General features: G+C 43.2%; 1 protein-coding gene across 4 annotated transcripts in view; it reads left to right on the top strand.

Moving 5' to 3' along the window:
- Positions 1-628: 628 nt before the first annotated feature.
- Positions 629-21,372, top strand: part of LYST (lysosomal trafficking regulator) — a 1,083,863-nt gene continuing 1,063,119 nt past the window's right edge. For 3 of the 4 annotated variants that reach the window (XM_056566940.1, XM_056566939.1, XM_056566938.1), the window contains exon 1: positions 629-722. In XM_056566940.1, the coding sequence (XP_056422915.1) occupies positions 637-722 (86 nt within the window). In that variant the 5' untranslated portion in view covers positions 629-636. Of the gene's footprint in view, positions 723-2,381; positions 2,540-21,372 lie in introns of those variants that run through there. The other variant, XM_056566941.1, reaches the window with a different exon arrangement.

Genomic DNA, 21,372 nt, shown 5'->3' with positions numbered 1-21,372 from the left:
TCCCCTGTGAGCGCCGCATACAGTCTCCCCGTGCAGACGTGCGGGGAGCGAAGGCAGAGGACGCAGGTCTGCACGGGGAGCAAGAAGCCACGCCCCCTCATCTCCCCCCGCACGTCTGCAGAGCAGGGGAGAGAAGACAAATACACAGCTTCTCATCTCCCCACTCCATACAGACTGCAGATCGCCACCACGCTTGTCAGGTCCGGCCCTGCTTGCCCGGGCTAAGGGCCGGACAAATTCACCTGCCCGGCGCCCAAAACTGCTAGTCCCGGGCGTCGGGCGATAGGAATTCCACATCCCTGTATATATGTGTGTATATATATATATATACACACACACACACACACACACACACACACACACACATACGTAGATTCACTTGCTCACATATATAGGCACATATATAGAGATAGACACACACACAAACACACATATATACACCTCACACTGACATACAGTCACTCAATATATATACACAGTCACTTACACTAAGGCCCCAGCCATCCCTCTCTGCACAGGCACATACATAGAGATACACATATATGTATACATACACACACACTGACATACAATCACTCACATATATTTACAGTTACTTACAGTTAGGGCTGCATAGACTGAAGTTTGTGTCCGGACATGCTGTGGGCGGGGCTTCTCTCTGCCTCCGCTGCTCCTGTCTCCTCCGTGTGGAGAGAAGCAGAGAAATGGCAGATAATGACAGGGTAAGTGGCGCCCCCTTGCTGCAGGGAGGGCACAGCACCCTCCATTAAACCACAAACAAATCTCCCCAGCAATGGACCCTTTTTACTTCACCTGCCACCCAGAGTCTGCAGCTCCTTTTGTGAGGGCACTAGAGGGGCAGGTGAGGAAAAGGGCAGGGGCTCCAGCCCCCTTTCACTCCTATGTGTGCACGTCCCTGGTCGCTACGCAGGCCCAGTAAGGCCTTGCGGAAGACAGCAGAGGACCGGAGAAGACGGCGGAGAGCCCAGCGAAGGCCTGGGATCACCATCGGGAGCGGCGGGGACACCATCTAGAGCGGGGGGACAGGTGAGTACAGCTTCCTATACTTTACATTGCACGAATCCCTCAACATATGATGGATTCGACAAACAATGGCTCGTTTGGAACGAATTACCATCGTATGTTGAGGGACCACTGTATATCTTGCCCCCACAGCACTTTAAATATAGATATGGCCCCCGTTGCCACTCACAATGTTCATTTTAAAACCCCCGTGGAGAACCCTGAATGGCTCCTCAGTATCGGCCATTCAGGGCTCCCCGTGGGGGATTTATAAATGAAAGTTAAAACACTCGATACAACGCAGGGTTGCGGACCATGCCGCCCGCTCCCCTGCTTAATAACTTCTGATCGCATTGGGTCTCAAAAGTGAGACCTGGTCCGATCAATCCCTCAGTCCCTGTACTACAACCCCCATCATGGAACATGATGGGGGTAGTAGTACAAACACTAATGAAGCCTCCCTAGCTGTCTGCAGACTCCCGCAGCCAGGGAATTACTTCTCCAATCATGGAAACAAGTCTGTTCCATGATGGGAGTAGTAGTAGTTCCTCAGCATTGCAGGAGTCTGCAGATGTCACCTCTTCTGAGCCTGCTCTGAAGTTGTAACGGATATTATAAACCAGGTGCAAACGGATGACATAAAGGCTCATCCATTTGAGAAAGACTTCAATGTTAAAAATAACGGCCGTTAATTTACCCATTTCTTTAGACGGAAGAAAAATTAGCATGTGCCGTTTTTCCTTTCGTCACAAATAACATCCGTTATTCATGACGTGCCATAACGGATTATCAAAAAATCCCATAGACTTGAATGGGATTTTGTAACGGTAATAAGGCTTTTCTAACAGATGTTTATATACAGAGGGAATAATACATAAAGGGAGCCCGGGGGACATCCTGTATTATCACCACATAAGCAAAACCAAAGAAAGAAATTACTTCTAAACTCACTTTCCCAAGACAACAATGATAAATCTACCCCAATGTAAACCGAGCCCTATAGTAATAGTCTGTTTTTTCCCCTCTTTTTTGGATGATGCAACTATTTCTCGACTCTCCATTACTCATTGTCAACTAGTCTATCATCCTTAGGCAGTGTTTCCCAACCAGGGTGCCTCCAGCTGTTGTAAAACTACAACTCCCAGCATGCCCGGACAGCCATGTGCTGTCCGGGCATGCTAAGAGTTGTAGTTTTGCAACAGCTGGAGGCACCCTGGATGGGAAACACTGCCTTAAGGAGACGTACGAGACTGAGAAAACGCTTCTATTTACAATTCAGCCTATAGAGTTTCCTTTGGCTGTGCGCAGGCGCACTAGATTCCATCCCCGCGCGCCATTTGCTGCTGACGCCATACTTTCCTACGTCTGTGGTTGTGTAATCTCGCAAGTTCTCGCGTCGTTTTGGAGTGCTTGTGGGGAAATCCGCAGCGTATGACTGTCAGGCTGCCCGAGAGCCGCCGGTCCTCTGTGCGAAGGCTGTTGATGGAGGAAGTGCTCTTTTCCTCTGCGTTTTTTGGTAAGCTCGTCGTTTCTTTTCTTCATTCTTTCTTCGAGCTTGCAACACGTTGTTGCATATATTTTTTTATTATTTTTGCTTAATTTTTTAACTGGTTAGTACAGAAACAGAACCCCATAAAATACCAGGAGAACTTGTGTGGTGCTGTTGTGTGGTGTATTGCGGTGCCGAGCTGTCCTGTTGCGGGGGTCCAGGTGCTGTCATCTGCCATGACATTGGGGCGCACCCTGCCCGATTGTGTCAGACTGTAGGGCAATGCTTCCCAACCAGGGTGCCTCTAGCTGTTGCAAAACTACAACTCTCAGCATTCTGGAAGTTGTAGTCTTGCCGCAGCTGGAGACACCCTGGTTGGGAAACACTGCTGTAGGGAAAGTACCTCAAAATGACACCGTCTGTGCACCTGTGCTCAGAGCTAGAATTTACAGCGGTTATCTGTGGAGATGATCAGTGTTTTGTTTGCAGAATGTGGATGCTCATGTCTTGTGAGTGTTCATAACATGTTTTTTTGAAGCTTTGTGTGATAGCTTATCTTAGGTGCTGAAAGTACATGATAGTGTTTTAAAAAAGCAGTGACTAGAACATCATACATTCATTTTAACTCACGACTGAACTGTGGGTTTAGTCACAAATATGTGACCTTAAAACATGCAGAGTGGCCCTGCAACATTTTTAGGTGCTGCCTTGATGAGAGGCTGCAGGGCTAGATACAAGGCATGGTAGAGCGACTGCTGAACATAATCCAAAAATCTAGTGATTGGGGAAATGCGAGGTTAGAGTTCCCATTCCCTAGCAGGTAGGTCGTATTTATAGAATGTGCTGCCCTAGGCACTGGGACACTCCATAAGGGTCTATTCACACGTACAGTATCCTACGCATATTTGATGCTGCAGATTTATAGCTGTGTACAGTCATCAGATATGCGCACTATACATGTGAATACACCCTTAGGGTACATTCAGACAAGCGGATTTACAGCGTATTTTACACTGCGGATCCGCCGCTGAAGGACTTATGTATGGTTCCTGCTCTGAGCGGCCATACGCCGCTACGTGCCGACTAGAGATGAGCGAACTTACAGTAAATTCGATTCGTCACGAACTTCTCGGCTCGGCAGTTGATGTCTTTTCCTGCATAAATTAGTTCAGCTTTCAGGTGCTCCCGTGGCCTGGAAAAGGTGGATACAGTCCTAGGAGACTCTTTCCTAGGACTGTATCCACCTTTTCCAGCCCACCGGAGCACCGGAAAGCTGAACTAATTTATGCAGGAAAAGTCAGCAACCGCCGAGCTGAGAAGTTCGTGACGAATCGAATTTACTGTAAGTTCGCTCATCTCTAGTGCCGACACACTGAAGCAATGTGCAAGTCGCCGTGCATGCGCAGTGTACTCGCACACATCGTGGCCACTTCCCCTTCTCTATGAGCTAGGCCGAAAGCTGCCGCTCTGTGCGAGTATCCTGCGCGGCGTCTCGCACATCGCAGTGTGTTTGCTCGTAGCGGCTTATTGCCACTCCGAGCAAGCACATGTAAAGGCAGCTTACAGAGGCCCTTAAGCGGTGGGTCCGCAGAGAAATATGCACGGAAAATCCGCTCGTGTGAACGTACTCTTAGGCTGGCTTCACGATACAGAATCGGTGTCAAGACGAATTCTGGCTGTAGTTTCCAAGTGCAGGCAGCTAACAATCAGTGCACTGGATCAGTCGGCACTAGTACCATGTAGACATTGCTATACTCACAGATGACAATGTCTGCGGAGCAGAGGTCCGCCATAACATTGAACAATTTCAATGTTCTGGCGTGACTTTCCGGGCGGAAAGTCCATCCCGAGAAGAACTCAGCAGTGTGCACTGTACAGTGGAATCCTGTTGTCAGCAATGGGACTCCGCTGCATTGGAATTTCTGTAGTGTGAAGCCGGCCTTAGGGTCAGTTCACATGTCCTTATTTTTGATGCAAATTTTCTACACAAAGAAACCAGTGTGTGTGTTTATATGTATGTATGTGTGTGTATATGTATATGTGTGTGTATATATATTTTATCTTTATTAAACATAAATGCACATACTTTTAAAATAGATTAAAGAGAAAAGAAAACAACTTGCTGGCGGAGATACCCAGACAGAGTAAGGAACTGCAAATCGTTGGGTGGTGACGGCTCACCATGTTACTTCTCTATTACTTGTTAATAGGGATGTCCCGATACCGATACCAGGTATTTGCATAGTATCGGGAACTCGTCTAATGTCCCGATACCAAATCCTATACCTGGTGGAGAGCTCCGCTGCCCCGTTCTCTTGTCTGCATCACTGCCGCTGCCCCGCTCTGCTGTCTGCATGATGGCGTTTTATGGAGAAGCATGTGACACACGCATCACTCCACTGCGCCCAGCGTAACGCTACGGAGGAAGCAGAGTGACGTGTATATCACATGCTCCTTCATAAGACGCCATCATGCGGATGGCAGAACGGGGCAGTGGCAGTGAAGAGTACTGGGCTGCAGAGCGGCGACACCGGACAGGTTCAAGTGAGAAACTACAAAAGGGTCCTCCTATCTACCATTGGGGGGTCCTGCTATCTACCATTGGGGGGGGGGTCCTGCTGGCTACGGTCTACAGGAGGGCTGCTGCTAATGTCTGCACCTATCTATACTCCCTACTATTAAAGGCAATCTTACAGCAGCACTAACTTGAATTTATATGTAGATAGTGCAGGTGACCCGGTTTCTGACGCTGCTCACTGTGTGATCATCAGCGCAATCGCTCCGTAGAAATCGGTCTCCCCGCCAATGCAAATTCCCTGTTCTGTCCAATGGTGAAGAGAGAAATCTTGGCTCATACTACAGCAGCCACCTCCATTGTACACAACAAGGAGCCACATATCAGCACGGTAAGCAGAGCCAGAAACCGCGACACTCTGCTCTCAGATTCCCTTTATAATAAAAGTGCTCCTAATTGTTATTGGCGAGTTCTAGAATTAAAGTATCGGTACTCGGCCTTAAAAAAATGGTATCGGGGCATCTCTACTTGGTAATATAAATGTAGTCTTTGCACTTTCTCTCTGATTTTTTAGGGTATTTTATGTCTACATATGCTACGTAGAAATGGTTACTACTACTACTGTGTATAGTAAGGCATGACTTTCTGCCTCATGTTACTGTGTCTATTGCTCACTTTGTCTGTTCTGCCTTGGTGGTTCCTTTCTGTCTGGGTATCTCGGCAGTGTGTGGTTTTCTTTTTAGTCTGTTTTAGTGCCATTTTATGTTTAATAAAGTTATACTTTGATACATATATACGCTGGTTTCTTTGAGTAGTAATTTGATAAGGTATGCATTAAATCAGTTACATGTATAGAGTTTATTTAGGTGTACTGCAGATTTTGACTCCGATGAGGTCTGTGAATGATTTTCTGCAACAGAAATTCTGCTGCTGAAAATCTGCCATGGAGAGCCTGTCCCTAATTAAACTTGCAGCAGTAAATCTGTCAGTGTGAATGAGCCCTTAGGGTGGTTCCACAAGTGTCAGACTTTTTATATGCAGCAAAACCCTCATGAGTGACATGTAGATTTTTGCGGATCTCGCCCCATGTATTGAGGGTGGTGATATCACAGATCCATAACATAATGTGCAGGTAAACATGATCTGCAAGTAAAATTTTTAGCTGTTATGATGTGGATTCAACCTAAGGTGGAAAATCGTATCCCCCCCCCCCCCCCCACTTCCAGGCTACTTAGCAGAGGAATAACCCTTCACTTGATTGGGCTTCTGCAGCTGAATTCCGCAAAAATATAAGTTGTTACTGTATTTATGTGAAATTTTAGCTGCGGAATGTACACTGCGAAAATTTTACTGTGTGAATGGGACTGCAGACTCCCATTGAACTCGATAGGCTTGAAACATATGCAAAATTTTCATGTGGATTTCTTGGCGGAAATCCATACAGATATACTGGCGTGTGAACATAGCCTAACACCGCTGCTCTAGACACAGGCCCACAGGTGCCCTAATGGGAAAAAGCACCTCCATATCTGAGCATGCTTCAAAACTAATGAATTATGGCTGTTATAAGCAGCCAGGACTCCCCACTAATGCAGGATGTCTGGCATTAACACTTAAAAATTTGTTTAGGGGGGCTGATTTGAACCTGCGGGATGATCGCAGGGTCTTAATCAACTAAAATAATGGCCTGAGGTTTCTTACCTGCCCACGTGCTGTCTAACTGTTGCTCTGCTAATCCAGTGTGCTTTGGCAGCCTGGCCAAGCAGAGGGACAATAACACTGATGAATGCTGTACTATATGCCATAGCATTGAACAGTGTTTGCAATTGACAGATGGCATGTAATAGTTCTCTATAGGCACTAAAAAATAGTGAATAAAAAAATAAATACAATTATATCCGCCATGCATGTCTGGCATTGTCCACTGGGACCTAATGCTCAGTGCTGTGTATGTACAGTGCACTACAGTATGGCTATGAAGCAGGTACAAACAAAAGAATTACAGCAGCTAACCTATCCATTCCAGCTGCCCCAACTTATCCTCCTGAGACTCAGGTGTGTTCTGTATCACCAGTAGCTGGTTCAGAAGAGTGAATTATTGGTGTGTCTGCCGAATCAAGGTAAGATTCCTCTTTCCTTTGATGATACTGCTGGGAGACCTTTTTTTCCTGTGGAGGATACTAATGGTTTAATTAAAAGCATATGGTTAGCCTTAACCCTCTTAAGGACCAGGCCAATTTTCACTGTTGGACCAGAGCGTTTTTTGCACATCTGACCACTTTCACTTTAAGCATTAATAACTCTGGGATGCTTTTACCTTTCATTCTGATTCCAAGACTTGTTTTTTCGTGACATATTATACTTTAGGTTAGTGGTAAAATGTTGTCGATATTTGCATCATATCATGGTGAAAATTTCCAAAATTTGATGATAAAGTAGACAATTTAGCATTTTTCTAACTTTGAAGCTCTCTGCTTGTAAAGAAAATAGACATTCCAAATAAATTATATTTTGATTCATAAATACAATATGTTTACTTTATGTTTGCATCTGGAGGCAGGTATATCCTGCTGGGAGGAGCCAACTTCTTTGTGGCCATAGTCTCATACCTCCTAGAGACAGCAGCATACACCCACGGTCTGTGTCCCCCAATGGATCCTTCGAGAAAGAGATTTTACGGTAAGTGTTAAAAAAAACTCCTTTTTTACACTCACATGTTCTTGTAGACCGAGTTTTTGAATTTTTACAAGAGGTAAAAGTAGACAAGAACAAAAAAGAGGTATAGTTAAATTCAGCTCACTACCATGGGATAATAGAAGACTGGAGCTCTTGTGGTAGTAAGGAGAGCAGGGCAGGCAAACAGCGGGCCAGGTCCTGGTAATCAACTTGACAAAAAGAAGGCAAATAAAGCAGGGGCCTCCAGCTGCTCCAAGATGAAGAAAGTGGAAAATTAAAACTTCACATTTATTCCAACATATTAAAATCGGAGGATATCCATGGTGAATAAAAAGGTACAAGAAACCGACGCGTTTCGAGCCAGTGTCGGCTCGAAACGAGTCGGTTTCTTGTACCTTTTTATTCACCATGGATATCCTCCGATTTTAATATGTTGGAATAAATGTGAAGTTTTAATTTTCCACTTTCTTCATCTTGGAGCAGCTGGAGGCCCCTGCTTTATTTGCCTTCTTTTTCTCAAAAGGAGACAAATCCTCTAAAAATTTGTACCCCAATTTCTCTCGAGTAAGGAAATACCTCATGCGTATGTCAAGTGTTCGGTGGGCGCAGTAGAGGGCTCAGAAGGGAAGGAGCGACAATGGGATTTTGGAGTGAGTTTTTCTGAAATCGTTTTTGGGGGGCATTTATTATTTAGGAAGCCCCTATGGTGCCAGAACAGCAGAACAACCCACATGGCATACCATTTTGGAAACTACACCCCTCAAGGCATGTAACAAGGGGTATAGTGAGCCTTAACACCCCACAGGTGTTTGATGACTTTTCGTTAAAGTCGGATGTGAAAATGAAGAGAGAATTTTTTTTCACTAAAGTGCATATTTTTTTTCCAAATGTACCATTTTTATAAAGGGTAATGGGAGAAAATGCCCCCCAAAATTTCTAACCTCTCCTCGGAAATGCCCCATGTTAGGACGTAAAATGCTCTGTGGGCGAACTACAATGCTCAGAAGAGGAGTCACATTTGGCTTTTTGAATGCAAATTTTGCTCAAATGGTTTTTGGGGGCATGTCACATTTAGGAAGCCCCTATGTGCCAGAACAGCAAAAAAAAGACATGGCATACTATTTTTTAAACTACACCCCTCAAGGAACGTAACAAGGGGTACAGTGAGCCTTAACACCTCAAAGGGGTTTGACGACTTTTTGTTAACCCCTTAAGGACCGGAGGTTTTTCCGTTTTTGCATTTTCGTTTTTTGCTCCTTGCCTTTAAAAAATCATAACTCTTTCAAATTTACACCTAAAAATCCATATGATGGCTTATTTTTTGCGCCACCAATTCTACTTTGTAATGACGTCAGTCATTTTGCCCAAAAATCTATGGTGAAGCGGGAAAAAAAATCATTGTGCGACAAAATTGAAAAAAAAACGCTGTTTTGTAACTTTTAGGGGCTTCCGTTTCTACGTAGTACATTTTTCGGTAAAAATGACACCTGATATGTATTCTGTAGGTCCATACGATTAAAATGATACCCTACTTATATAGGTTTGATTTTGTCGGACTTCTGGAAAAAATCATAACTACATGCAGGAAAATTAATACGTTTAAAATTGTCATCTTCTGACCCCTATAACTTTTTTATTTTTCCGTGTATGGGGCGGTATGAGCGCTCATTTTTTGCGCCGTAATCTGAAGTTTTTAACGGTACCATTTTTGCATTGATAGGACTTATTGATCACTTTTTATTCATTTTTAAATGATATAAAAAGTGACCAAAAATGCACTATTTTGGACTTTGGAATTTTTTTGCGCGCACGCCATTGACCGAGCGGTTTAATTAATGATATATTTTTATAATTCGGACATTTCCGCACGCGGTGATACCACATATGTTTATTTTTATTTTTATTTACACTGTGTTTTTTTTTTTTATTGGAAAAGGGGGGTGATTGAAACTTTTAATAGGGGAGGAGTTAAATGATCTTTATTCACTTTTTTTTTCACTTTTTTTTTGCAGTGTTATAGCTCCCATAGGGACCTATAACACTGCACACACTGATCTTCTATGTTGATCACTGGTTTCTCATAAGAAACCAGTGATCAACGATTCTGCCGGATGACTGCTCATGCCTGGATCTCAGGCACTGAGCAGTCATTCGGCGATCGGACAGCGAGGAGGCAGGTAGGGGCCCTCCCGCTGTCCTGTCAGCTGTTCGGGATGCCGGGATTAGCCGCGGCTATCCCGAACAGCCCGACTGAGCTAGGTGGGAACTTTCACTTTCACTTTCACTTTTAGCCGCGCGGCTCAGCTTTGAGCGTGCGGCTAAAGGGTTAATAGCGCGCGGCGCCGCGCGCTATTAGAGGTGGGTCCCGGCTTCACTATTACGCCGGGCCCGCCATGATATGACGCGGGGTTACTGTGTAACCCCGCGTTATATCAGAAGAGCAGGACCAAGGACGTACCGGTACGTCCTTGGTCCTTAAGGGGTTAAAGTTGGATGTGGAAATGAGAAAAAATTAAATTTTAACTAAAATGACGTTTTTTCCCGCCCCCCCAAATCTTACATTTTTACAAGGGGAAATAGGAGAAAATGACCCCCAAAATTTGTAACCCCATTTATTCTGAGTATGGAAATACCCCATGTGTGGACGGCAAGTGCTCTGCTGGCGCACTACAAAGCTCAGAAGAGGAGGAACACCATTGAGCTTTTGAAAAGGGAATTTGTTTGGAATGGAAGTCAGGGGCCAAGTGCGTTTACAAAGCCCCCCCGTGGTGCCAGAACAGTGGTAAAAGGTATGATACACAGCTTTTAAAGCTCGAAAAAAAAAAATTTAAGGACAGGAGGGGTGTTAGGAGTAGTTAGGGAATGTAATCTTAGTTTAGAAAATATGGTTTGGTACGTACTCTTTTTAACCTGTTAAAGACCAAGGGCGTACAGGTACGCCTTTGCTTCCTGGTAATTAAGGACCAAGGGCGTACCAGTACGCCTGTGGGAATACCGGGGTGACTGCTGATATCGATAAGCAGGCACCCCGCGCAAATGCTCAGGGGGGGGGGGGGGGGGGGGTCATCAGACCCCCCCCCCCCCCCCCATGTCAGCGATCGGCGCAAATCGCAAGTGAATTCACACTTGCAATTTGCGCGATTCCGGATCATTACGGGTCTATGGTGACCCAATGACCTGGAATATAAGGGGGATCGCGGTTGTCTAAGACACCTACGATCCCCCTAAAGGGATAGGAGTGAGGTGGCAGGGGTGCCACCCCTCCTATTGGGCGTCTAGAAGTGACATCCAATAGCAGATTGGGGGGGGGGGGTTTAACTTTAGTTTTCCCCGTTCTACCCACCCACAATAGGTGGCGCAGAACGGGGGAAACGACAGAGGACCGGCGCCGAAGGTCACTTACCCTTCGGGCGAGGCTTCGGGCGACGATCGGTGTCGGAGATTGGCGGGCGGCTTGTCGTGCGGCTGACTCCCTGGATCCGACGGAAGACTGTAAGTTGCCTAGCAACATCTAGAGGGCTATAGTCTGAGACCACTATACAGTGGTCTCTACACTTTTTCCCTCCAGATGTTGCAAAACTACAACTCCCAGCGTGCCTACATAGCAGTTTGCTGTATGGGCATGCTGTGATTTGTAGTTTTGCAACAGCTGGAGGGTCACAGTTTGGGGATAACTGCAGTGGTTTCTAAACTGTCGCCCTCCAGATGTTGCAAAACTGCAAATCCCAGCATGCCCAAACAGCTGTCTCGCCATGCTAGGCGTTGTAGTTGTGTACCTCAAGCTGTTGCATAACTACATCTCCCAGCATGCACTTCGGCGATCTGTACATGTTGGGAGTTGTAGTTTGGCAACAACTGGAGGCACACTGGCTGGAAAATACTGAGTTATTTAACAGAACCTAACTGAAGGTTTTCCAACCAGTGGGCCTCCAGCTGTTGCGAAAGTACAACTCCCAGCATGCACAGTCTGTCCGTGCATGCTAGGAGTTGTAGTTTTGAAACAGCTGGAGGTTTGCCCCCCCCATGTGAATGTACAGGGTACATTCACATGGGCAGGTTTACAGTAAGTAAGTTTACTGCTTCAAGTATGAGCTGGGGCAAATTTTTCGCCACAGTACTAACTCCTAGCGGTAAGCTCACTGTAAACCTCCTCCGGTGCGAATGTACCCTAAAAACACTACACTACCACATAATAAAGGGTAAAACATAACATATACACCCCCTTACACTGTACCCCCCCCCCCCCCTATAAAAAGGAAAAACGTATTGTACAGCAGTGAGCCTCCAGCTGTTGCAAAACAACGACTCCCAGCATTTACGGACAGCCACTGACTGTCCAGGCATGCTGGGAGTTTAGCAACAGCTGGAGGCACCCTGTTTGGGAATCACTGGCGTAGAATACCCCTATGTCCACCCCTATGCAATCCCTAATTTAGTCCTGAAATGCGCATGGCGCTCTCTCACTTAGGAGCCCTGTTGTATTTCAAGGAAACAGTTTAGGGCCACATATTGGGTATTTTCTTACTCGGGAGAAATTGCACTACAAATTTTGGGGGGCTTTTTCTCCTTTTACCCCTTATGAAAAGAAAAAGTTGGGGTCTACACCAACCTGTTAGTGTAACATTTTTTTTTTATTTTTTTTTTTACACTATCATGCTGGTGTTGCCCTTTACTTTTTATTTTCACAAGAGGTAAAAGGGGGGGAAAAAAGACCCCCAAAATTTGTAACCCAATTTCTCCTGAGTACGGAAATACCCCATATGTGGGCGTAAAATGCTCTGCGGGCACACAACAAGGCTCAGGAATGAGAGCGCACCATGTACATCTGAGGCCTAAATTGGTGATTTGCACAGGGGTGGCTGATTTTACAGCGGTTCTGAAATAAACTCCAAAAAACAACCACATGTGACCCCATTTTGGAAACTATACCCCTCATGGAACGTAACAAGGGGTATAGTGAGCCTTAACACCCTACAGGTGTTTGAAGAATTTTCATTAAAGTTGGACGTGAAAATTTGTATTTTCTTATTAATAAAATTTTTCGTTTTCGCAAGGAGTAATAGAAAAGAAAAACATAATTTTGTCAAACCATTTCTTCGGAGTATATAAATACCCCATATGTGGATGTAAAGTGCTCTGCTGGCACACTTTAGTGCTCAGAAAAGGAGTGCCATTGGGCATTTGGAAAGAGAATGTGTCTGGAATTGAATTCCATGTGCGTTTACAAAGCCCTCATGGTGCCAGAACAGTGGATAACCCCCACATGTGACCCCATTTTGGAAACTATACCCCTCAAGGCATGTAACAAGGGGTGCAGTGAGTATTTACACGCCGCAGGTGTCTGACAGATTTTTTTTTGGACATTGGTCCATGAAAACAATTTTTTCATTTGCACAGCCCACTTTCCAAAGATCTGTCAAACGCCAGTGGGGTGTGTAAATGCTCACTTCCATTCCAAACAAATTCTCTTTCCAAAAGCCCAATGGCGCTCTTTTCTTTTCTGAGCGTTGTAGTTTGCCCACAGAGCACTTTACATTGATATATGGGGTATATCCATACATTCCATACAAATTTTGGGAGGCTTTTTACTTCTTTCACCCCTTGTGAAAATGAAAAATTTGGGGAAACAACATTTTAGTGAAAAACGAATTTTTCATTTTCACATCCAACTTTAGCGGAAATTTGTCAAACACCTGTGGGGTGTTAAGGCTCACTGTGCGTTCCTTGAGGGGTGTAGTTTCCAATAGTGTGCCATGTGTTGTTTTTTTTTTTTCCTGTTCTGCCACCATAGGAACTTCCTAAATGTGACATTTCCCCCCCAAAAAACATTTCAGCTAAATTTTCTTTCCAAAAGCCAAATGTGACTCTTCTGAGCATTGTAGTGTGCCCGTAGTGCACTTGACATCCACACATGGGGTATTTCCATAGTCAGAAGAGATGGGGTTAGAATTTTTTGGGGGCATTTTCTCCTAATACCCTTTGTAAACTGGAAAATTTTGGTGAAACCTGCATTTTAGTGAGAAAGAAAAAAAAACATTTATTTACCCATACCACTTTAACGAAAAGTCATCAAACACCTGTGGGGTGTTAAGGCTCACTGTACCTTTTTGTTACGTTCCTTGAGGGGGTGTAGTTTCCAAAATGGTATGCCATGTTGTTTTTTTTTATGTTGTTCTGGCACCATGGGGGCTTCCTAAATGTGACATGCCCCCAAAAACCATTTCAGAAAGACTCACTGTCCAAAATCCCATGGTCGCTCCTTCCCTTCTGAGCACTTTACCTTCGCATATGAGGTATTTCCTTACTCGAGAGAAATAGGGTTGCACATTTTGGGAGGCTTTCTCCTTTTACCCCTTGTAAAAATTCGAAAAGTGGGTCTACAAGAACATGTTAGTGTAAAAAATGGAGATTTAGAATTTTCTCCTTCACATTGCTGCTATTCCTGTGAAACACCTAAGGGTCATTTTGAATACATTGAGGGGTGTAGTTTTTATAATGGTATCATTTATGGGATATTTCTAATATAAAGGCCCCTCAAATCCACTTCAAAACTGAACTGGTCCCTGAAAAATTCTGATTTTGAAAAATTTGAAACTTGATGCTGAAATTTTAAGCACTGTAATGTCTTCCAAAAGTAAAAACAAACATGTCAACTTTATGATGCAAACATAAAGTAGACATATTGTATAGGTGAATCAATATATAATTATATAATTTTATGTAGTATGTCTATTTTTCTTACAAGCTGAGTGCTTCAAAGTTAGAAAAATGCCAAATTTTAAAATTTTTCATGATCTTCTCTACTGCCTCTGTCTCCGCCGCCGGTCACTCTACTTAAACCGCCTGCAGGCGTTGCTGCTATTTTCCCCCACTCTGCCCGCTTTTCGAGAGGTGGGCAGAGCGGGGGTTCTCACCTTTAACTCCCCTGCCCTGACTTGCGATTCGCCAGTCAGTCCTGACCGGCAAATAACAGTGGATAGGAGAAGGTGGCACCCCTGCCACCTCGCTCCTATCCTTTAGGATGATCTGGCCTGTCTCTGATTAGTGAAATAGAGAAATGAATCGCACTCACCACGTCTGAAGTTCCGATTTGATAAGATGTTTTATTCTATAAGTGCTTGTGCAGACATTACAGCATGATGTAAAATCATGTAGCGTCGAGTTAGAGCAGCCGCTTTCAGACGCAGGGGCACACCACAGGTGGCAACTAGTTTCGCGCCAGCCGATGCTTCTTCCACCCAGGTGTGTGCGTATCCTCCCTGTAGGAGTGACCCTTATATGCACAAGGTAAGTAAAGTGTGAATCGTAACATAGAAAATGAGATTAAGAAGTAATACATAAAGTGCGTTATTTATAGGGTTAAAACCATAATAGAGAAGGACATTATACACAGAGTGTGATTCACAGAAAAGCGTAATAGTCATTTTTCATTTAGTCCCAATGGACCAGTAGCGTCTAACTTTTTTATCCATATAGCCTCACGGCGTAATAGGAAAGTATGGCGATCTATTCCTTCAGGTACGTTGTCTATGCGTTCAAGCCCGGCAAACTTTAAACCCTCAGTTTTGCCTTCATGACATTCAGTCATATGTGAGACAAAGCGGGGGAAATCTTTTTTTTTTTTTTTATTTATTTTTTTAAAGAATATATATGTTCACGTATATGAACAAACAATTTTGTTTTACCTACATAGTAGAAATTGCACGGGCATGTTATGCAATAGACAATGTATGTAGATTGACATGTTATAAATTGGTTTAAAAAAACATTGGTACCTCCTAAAATGAAATTTCTCTTGGCTAAATTCAAATGACAAAAATTAAAATTTTTACATGGGAAATTTCCCTTCGGTACACTGTTTTTTAATCATGTGTCATTCTTTGCTTCTTGAGTTTTGTTTTCCCTTTTTTATTTAATCTCCTGTGGTACGGGATTTCCTAAAGGTTATGATCGGTCTTTCTTTTGCTTGTACTCCCAGTTCACTATCTTGTTCTATCATGAACAAATTCTTATAAATATTTTTAATATCGTTCATGGGAGAAATAGCAAAAGAAAAGGTGAAACGATATTCTTCTTTTGTATTTTTGTTTTTGTTTTTTGGCTTCAACAGTTCTGCCCTAGTTTTTTTTCTCTCTGCTTTATTCTCTGCTTTTTTAAAAGCTGTATTCAGGATTTATCTCGGATAATCACGTTCAAGAAGCATCATGCGTCTGCTTGTTCTAGGTATCTCTCATGGTTACTGTTGGCTCTTTTTAATCTAAGATACTGACTGTATGGTATGTTATTTTTTTATGTAGTGTGGGTGTGAACTTTGGTAGTGCAATAAGGTGTTTTTTGGCAATTTCTTTTCGATAACCTGAAGTTTGTAGAGTATTGTTTTTTATGTCTAAACGTATGTCTAGAAATTCTGTGGAATTTCCTCCAAATTGGCTCGTAAAAAACATATTTATGGTATTGGTACTATTCATTACTCTATTTCAAGAGTTTTGCATTGGATTACATGTTCAGTTGTTTCATTGAGTCCACTACAGCAGCACGGTATCACACCTGGCATATCAAGTCTAATATACAGAAGGACTGGAAAAAGAAAAAAATGCATTTATAGGCTGCAGCAGTGCCTGATGGAAATTTCTGTCTCTTGCCTGAGAATTTAGTAATGTCTCAGATTAGTGTTGAGCGTGAATATTGGAATAGCAAATTTTTACCACTAATTTCGATTTTGATAATATTTAGAATATCGCAAAATATATTAGTCACGATGAATATTTGTTTGTTTTTTTCACAGTACACATCACAATGATGTGTACTGTCAATAAAGTGATCATCCCTTCCTGCTTCCAGCTTGTGGTCCAAAGAAGGCGAACATGCAAAAATTTGCAAATATCAGCACTTCCAGAGGACACTGATCCCTCTCTTCTTTTAGCTTGTGGGCAATGAGAAGGATGCAAATACAGTTGTGAGAGGTTAGCAACATCCCTAACAATCAATAGGAAAGTAGTTAGTTGAAAGATATATAATCTCGCATTCACATTTTGTGAATTTCCAATATCGCATTGGGGGAAAAAAAAAGTGAATGAATATTTGAAATTCACATATTAGCAAAATATCGCAAATACGAATATGGTTAATGCTGCTCATCACTATCTCTGACAGCCCCGATTACCCCTATTTTCCGGGCGATCGGGCCACCAGAGACACGATCAGCCCGGAAAAGCCGTGATTAGACCAGCGAATCACGGCAATCGGCGACAAGGTGGGGGGGGGTTTGTTGATCAGCAGTCATCCAGTTTCGATCGAAGCGGTGATCAAGAAACGCAGCACCGTAGATGTACGTTGCTGTGCGCAAAGCACTGGCGTCCATTTACGGCGCTTGTCCTTAAGGGATTAAAGGGGTATTCCAGGCAAAACCTTTTTTTATATAGATCAACTGGCTCCGGAAAGTTAAACAGATTTGTAAATTACTTCTATTAAAAAATATTACCCCTTCCAATAGTGATTAGCTTCTGAAGTTTTCTAACTGCTCAATGATGATGTCGTGTCCCGGGAGCTGTGCATGATGGGAGAATATCCCCATAGGAACTGCACAGCTCCCGGGACATGAGTCATCAGAGAGCATTTAGACAGAAAGCAAACAACTCAACTTCAGAAGCTAATAACTATTGGAAGGATTAAGATTTTTTAATAGAAGTAATTTACAAATCTGTTTAACTTTCCGGAGCCAGTTGAGATATATATATATATATATATATATATATAAAAAGTTTTGCCTGGAATTCCCCTTTAAGTATACAGGCTTTTTTCATTTTTGCACTTATGTTTTTTTTTTTTTTTCCACCTCCCCTTCTAAAAATCATAACTTTTTTTTTCCACCTACAGACCAATATGAGGGCTTGTTTTTTGTGCCACCAATTGTACTTTGCATAGAAGATTGTCCAGCGCAGGGACCCTTGTGAAAGGATTGATATTTTATTGAATAAAATCTGATGAATAACGACAGTACATCACATGGTGACGCGTGTTCGGCCTCACGCAGGAGTCCTTTTAACTTGTCCTTGCATTTGTGTCCCCAATTCCCCCTTTTCCAATGATCAGTTAGCAATTCCAGGCTTGGTTAATATAGCAGGAAGTTTTCCTAAACAATCCTCAAAATGAAAACATTCCTACCTAGACAGTGCTTGAAATAGTGGTTTAAGAACATGATTTAGTGTTTTATGTCTAATTTACTTTGTGTTTAGATGAGGCACACAGTGGCCCTCATTTACTAAGTGTTGTGTTTATCTCTGCATGTATGTTCATTTACTCTGTGTATTTTTCTCCCTGATTTACTAATGTGTCGCAGGGGGAAAAAAATTGTTGCAGGGTAAATTGTATATATGCCCCCCGCACAGCGCTATCATATACCCCCTGCAGCGCATATATATGTACAACAATAGATTACTGCTCACCACACCCGCGGCTACTCCTTAGCCTGTGCTGCGGATACCCCGGTACCGCCTCCGGCTCTCACAACGTGCAACAAAAAAAGTCTGGCACAGAGCTGTAGTTTGCAGTTAAGAACTTTGAATTTCTTTATTTCAGTATAACGCAATACACAGGATAATCTGACGTGTTTCGCACATGAGTGCTTAGTCGTAGATAACAAGTAATGACTATGAACGTCTTAAAATACACAATTGCGGTCACATGACCACATACGTCATAGTAAAATCGTTCTAATACAAGACATGGTGCTGTAATATCGGATTGGGAAGTATTAGTTTGGGTTGTGTTCAAACCTAAGTATACCTAAATGCGTATTATTATTGATTTTCTCCAAATGTAATGGAAACACTTATATCTCAAATTAATGGCATATTTCGGCAAAGCCAGGTGAGACAACCATCTGCAAGAATAATAACCTAAATATTTGATTTATATATGTACCATCATAAGTTATATTATTCCTACACTCAAAAAAAGAAGCATCTGCAGGGTGTAACAGTAAGAGGTCACAAGACTCGTTTGATTTAATGCACATATAGAACATTATACCGGGTCCATGCATGAAAACACGCACGGGCATGGTATATGTCTCCCAATTACTCTTTAAGGGCTTGGGGCAAGTAAGTGCTAGATCCATTCTTTTATTAAGTCCGAGGGAGTGCCTTGTGCCTAGGAGAAATATCCAGTATGCTTCCCTGTTATAAAGCCTATTCCTAAGGTCTCCTCCCCTCGGACCCAAAGTAACCCTTTCAACCCCGGATACCTGTAGACCAATCACATCTCCTCTATGTACCTCCCTGAAATGACGGGATAACATGGAAATGCCTGTAATATTGCTTTTAACATCTGAAACATGTTTTCTAAATCAAATTTTCAAAGAGTTACTCGAACATCCTACATACTGTATCTTGCAGATGGTGCAGGTGGCTACATAAACTATAGACTTTGTATTACAATTTGTATAGTTCCGCAATTAATATGTAATTCCTGAAGAGCAAGATGACACTGTCTGTGTTTTTCATATGGTCACACGTGAGAAATCTCGTGTGGCCACATTTTCTGTTTCCCACAGTTTTTAACCAATTATGTCCACTAGAGATAAGCGAACTTACAGTAAATTTGATTCGTCACGAACTTCTCGGCTCGGCAGTTGATGACTTTTCCTGCATAAATTAGTTCAGCTTTCCGGTGCTCCGGTGGGCTGGAAAAGGTGGATACAGTCCTAGGAGACTCTTTCCTAGGACTGTATCCACCTTTTCCAGCACACCGGAGCACCGGAAAGCTGAACTAATTTATGCAGGAAAAGTCAGCAACCGCCGAGCCGAGAAGTTCGTGACGAATCGAATTTACTGTAAGTTCGCTCATCTCTAATGTCCGCTGCTGCACAATGTATTACTCTGGAATAGACAGGGCGATATTTTAGAACCGATTGAAGGGCACTTTTTGGATACTATTTCTATACCCTCCGATACTATTTCTTTTAGTATCGGATTCTAATACCGGAATGTATTTTTTTTTATGATACCCTTGATTTGGCCGAAATTTACACTATATGGCGTTACAAAATAGGGTTTAGTGACACTTTTATTTCTACCTACCATCCCCTCCGTATTGTATCCTCCTCTCCTTTGTTGTCTTCTCCTAGAATAGGTGACTAACTCCTCTCTGGTGATAGTATTAACTTTTTCTTGTGCTGAATTGATAGTATGCTCGCTGTACCCTCTGTTTTTAAATCTAGTGTGTAGTTCTGATGCTGCCACCCTAAATTTATTGTCACTGGAGCAATTCCGTTTCACTCTACACAGTTCCCCAAAGGGAATGTTATCCAGGACATGTCTAGGGTGGCAGGAAGAGGCCAGCAATATCGAGTTCGTAGCTGTCTCCTTTCTGAACGGAAGTATTTCTATGTGGTGTTCTTCACCTACCACTGTGATATCCAGGAAGTTAATCTCCTTTTTATCAAAGTGATAGGAAGAAATGAACTTAATCTTAGATTCATCTATGTAATGCACAAATTGTTTGAACTGTTCCTCTGACCCTCCCCAAATTATAAGGAGATCGTCTATGAATCGTCCGATCCAGTGTATGTGACTGCTGAAAGGGTTGTCATTATTGAAAACGAACATCTGTTCCCATTGGAACATAAAGATGTTCGGGATGTTCGCAAAAGAGGGGAAGCATTTAGCCCCCATTGAAGCTCCCCTGGTCTGAAGGTAGAAATCACCATCGAACACGAAATAGTTATGCCTAAGTAAAAATTCTTTGGCGATGATGATAAATTCCCTCAGACCAGGGGAGTATGTACTAAACCTTTCCATATGTACAGATAACGCCTCCAATCCCTTATTGCAAGGGATGGATGGGTACAAACCAATAACATCACACGTTGCCCATGATAGCCCCTGATTCCATTGTACCTTTTCCAAGATATTCCAAGATGACATATTTTGTGTCTTGTATAAAGGTGGGGGTAATTTTTGTTAGAGGTTGGGGATAGTGGTCCTTCCACTCCTCCAAGGCGCTCTACAAGAGACCCAATGCCAGCGACAATGGGTCTCAGGGGAGGTGGAAAAACCCCTTTATGTACACATATATACACACACACACACACATATATAAAATATATATATATCCTCTGCACAGCGCTATCATATACTCCCCCGCAGCGCATGTAGATTTATATTATATATGCCCCCCCGCACAGCACATCTATATACTTATGCCTCTGAAGTGCTATCAATGACTAATGCAGTGGTCTCCTCCAACTTGCGGACTTCCAGATGTTACAAAACTACAACTCCAAGCATTCACGGACAGCCGTTGGCTAATGCTTGTTAATGATAGCGCTTAAGAGGCATACGTATATAGAAGTGAAGTGGGGACCAGACATAAAACGTTATCTGGTCCCCACTTCGTTTCTATAAACAATCCTCAGCAAACACCACAGCTGCCCCATCGCCTCCCCCATCCCCGGTATTATAATTACCTGTTCCCGGCCTGGGTCCGCAATCATTCTGGCTTCGGCGCTGTTGCTGTGCGCGGTCACTGTGCGCACAGACGGGGACGTCACAACGTGCGTTGGGGACGTCACTCGTCAGTGCGCACAGTGACGGCGCACAGCAACAGCGCCGAAGCCAGAATGATTGCGGACCCGGGCCGGGAAAAGCTAATTATAACACCAGGGATG

This window comes from Hyla sarda, chromosome 3 (assembly GCF_029499605.1).
Source record: "Hyla sarda isolate aHylSar1 chromosome 3, aHylSar1.hap1, whole genome shotgun sequence".
Classification (NCBI taxonomy): domain Eukaryota; kingdom Metazoa; phylum Chordata; class Amphibia; order Anura; family Hylidae; genus Hyla; species Hyla sarda.
This window is presented reverse-complemented; position numbering and strand designations above follow the sequence as displayed.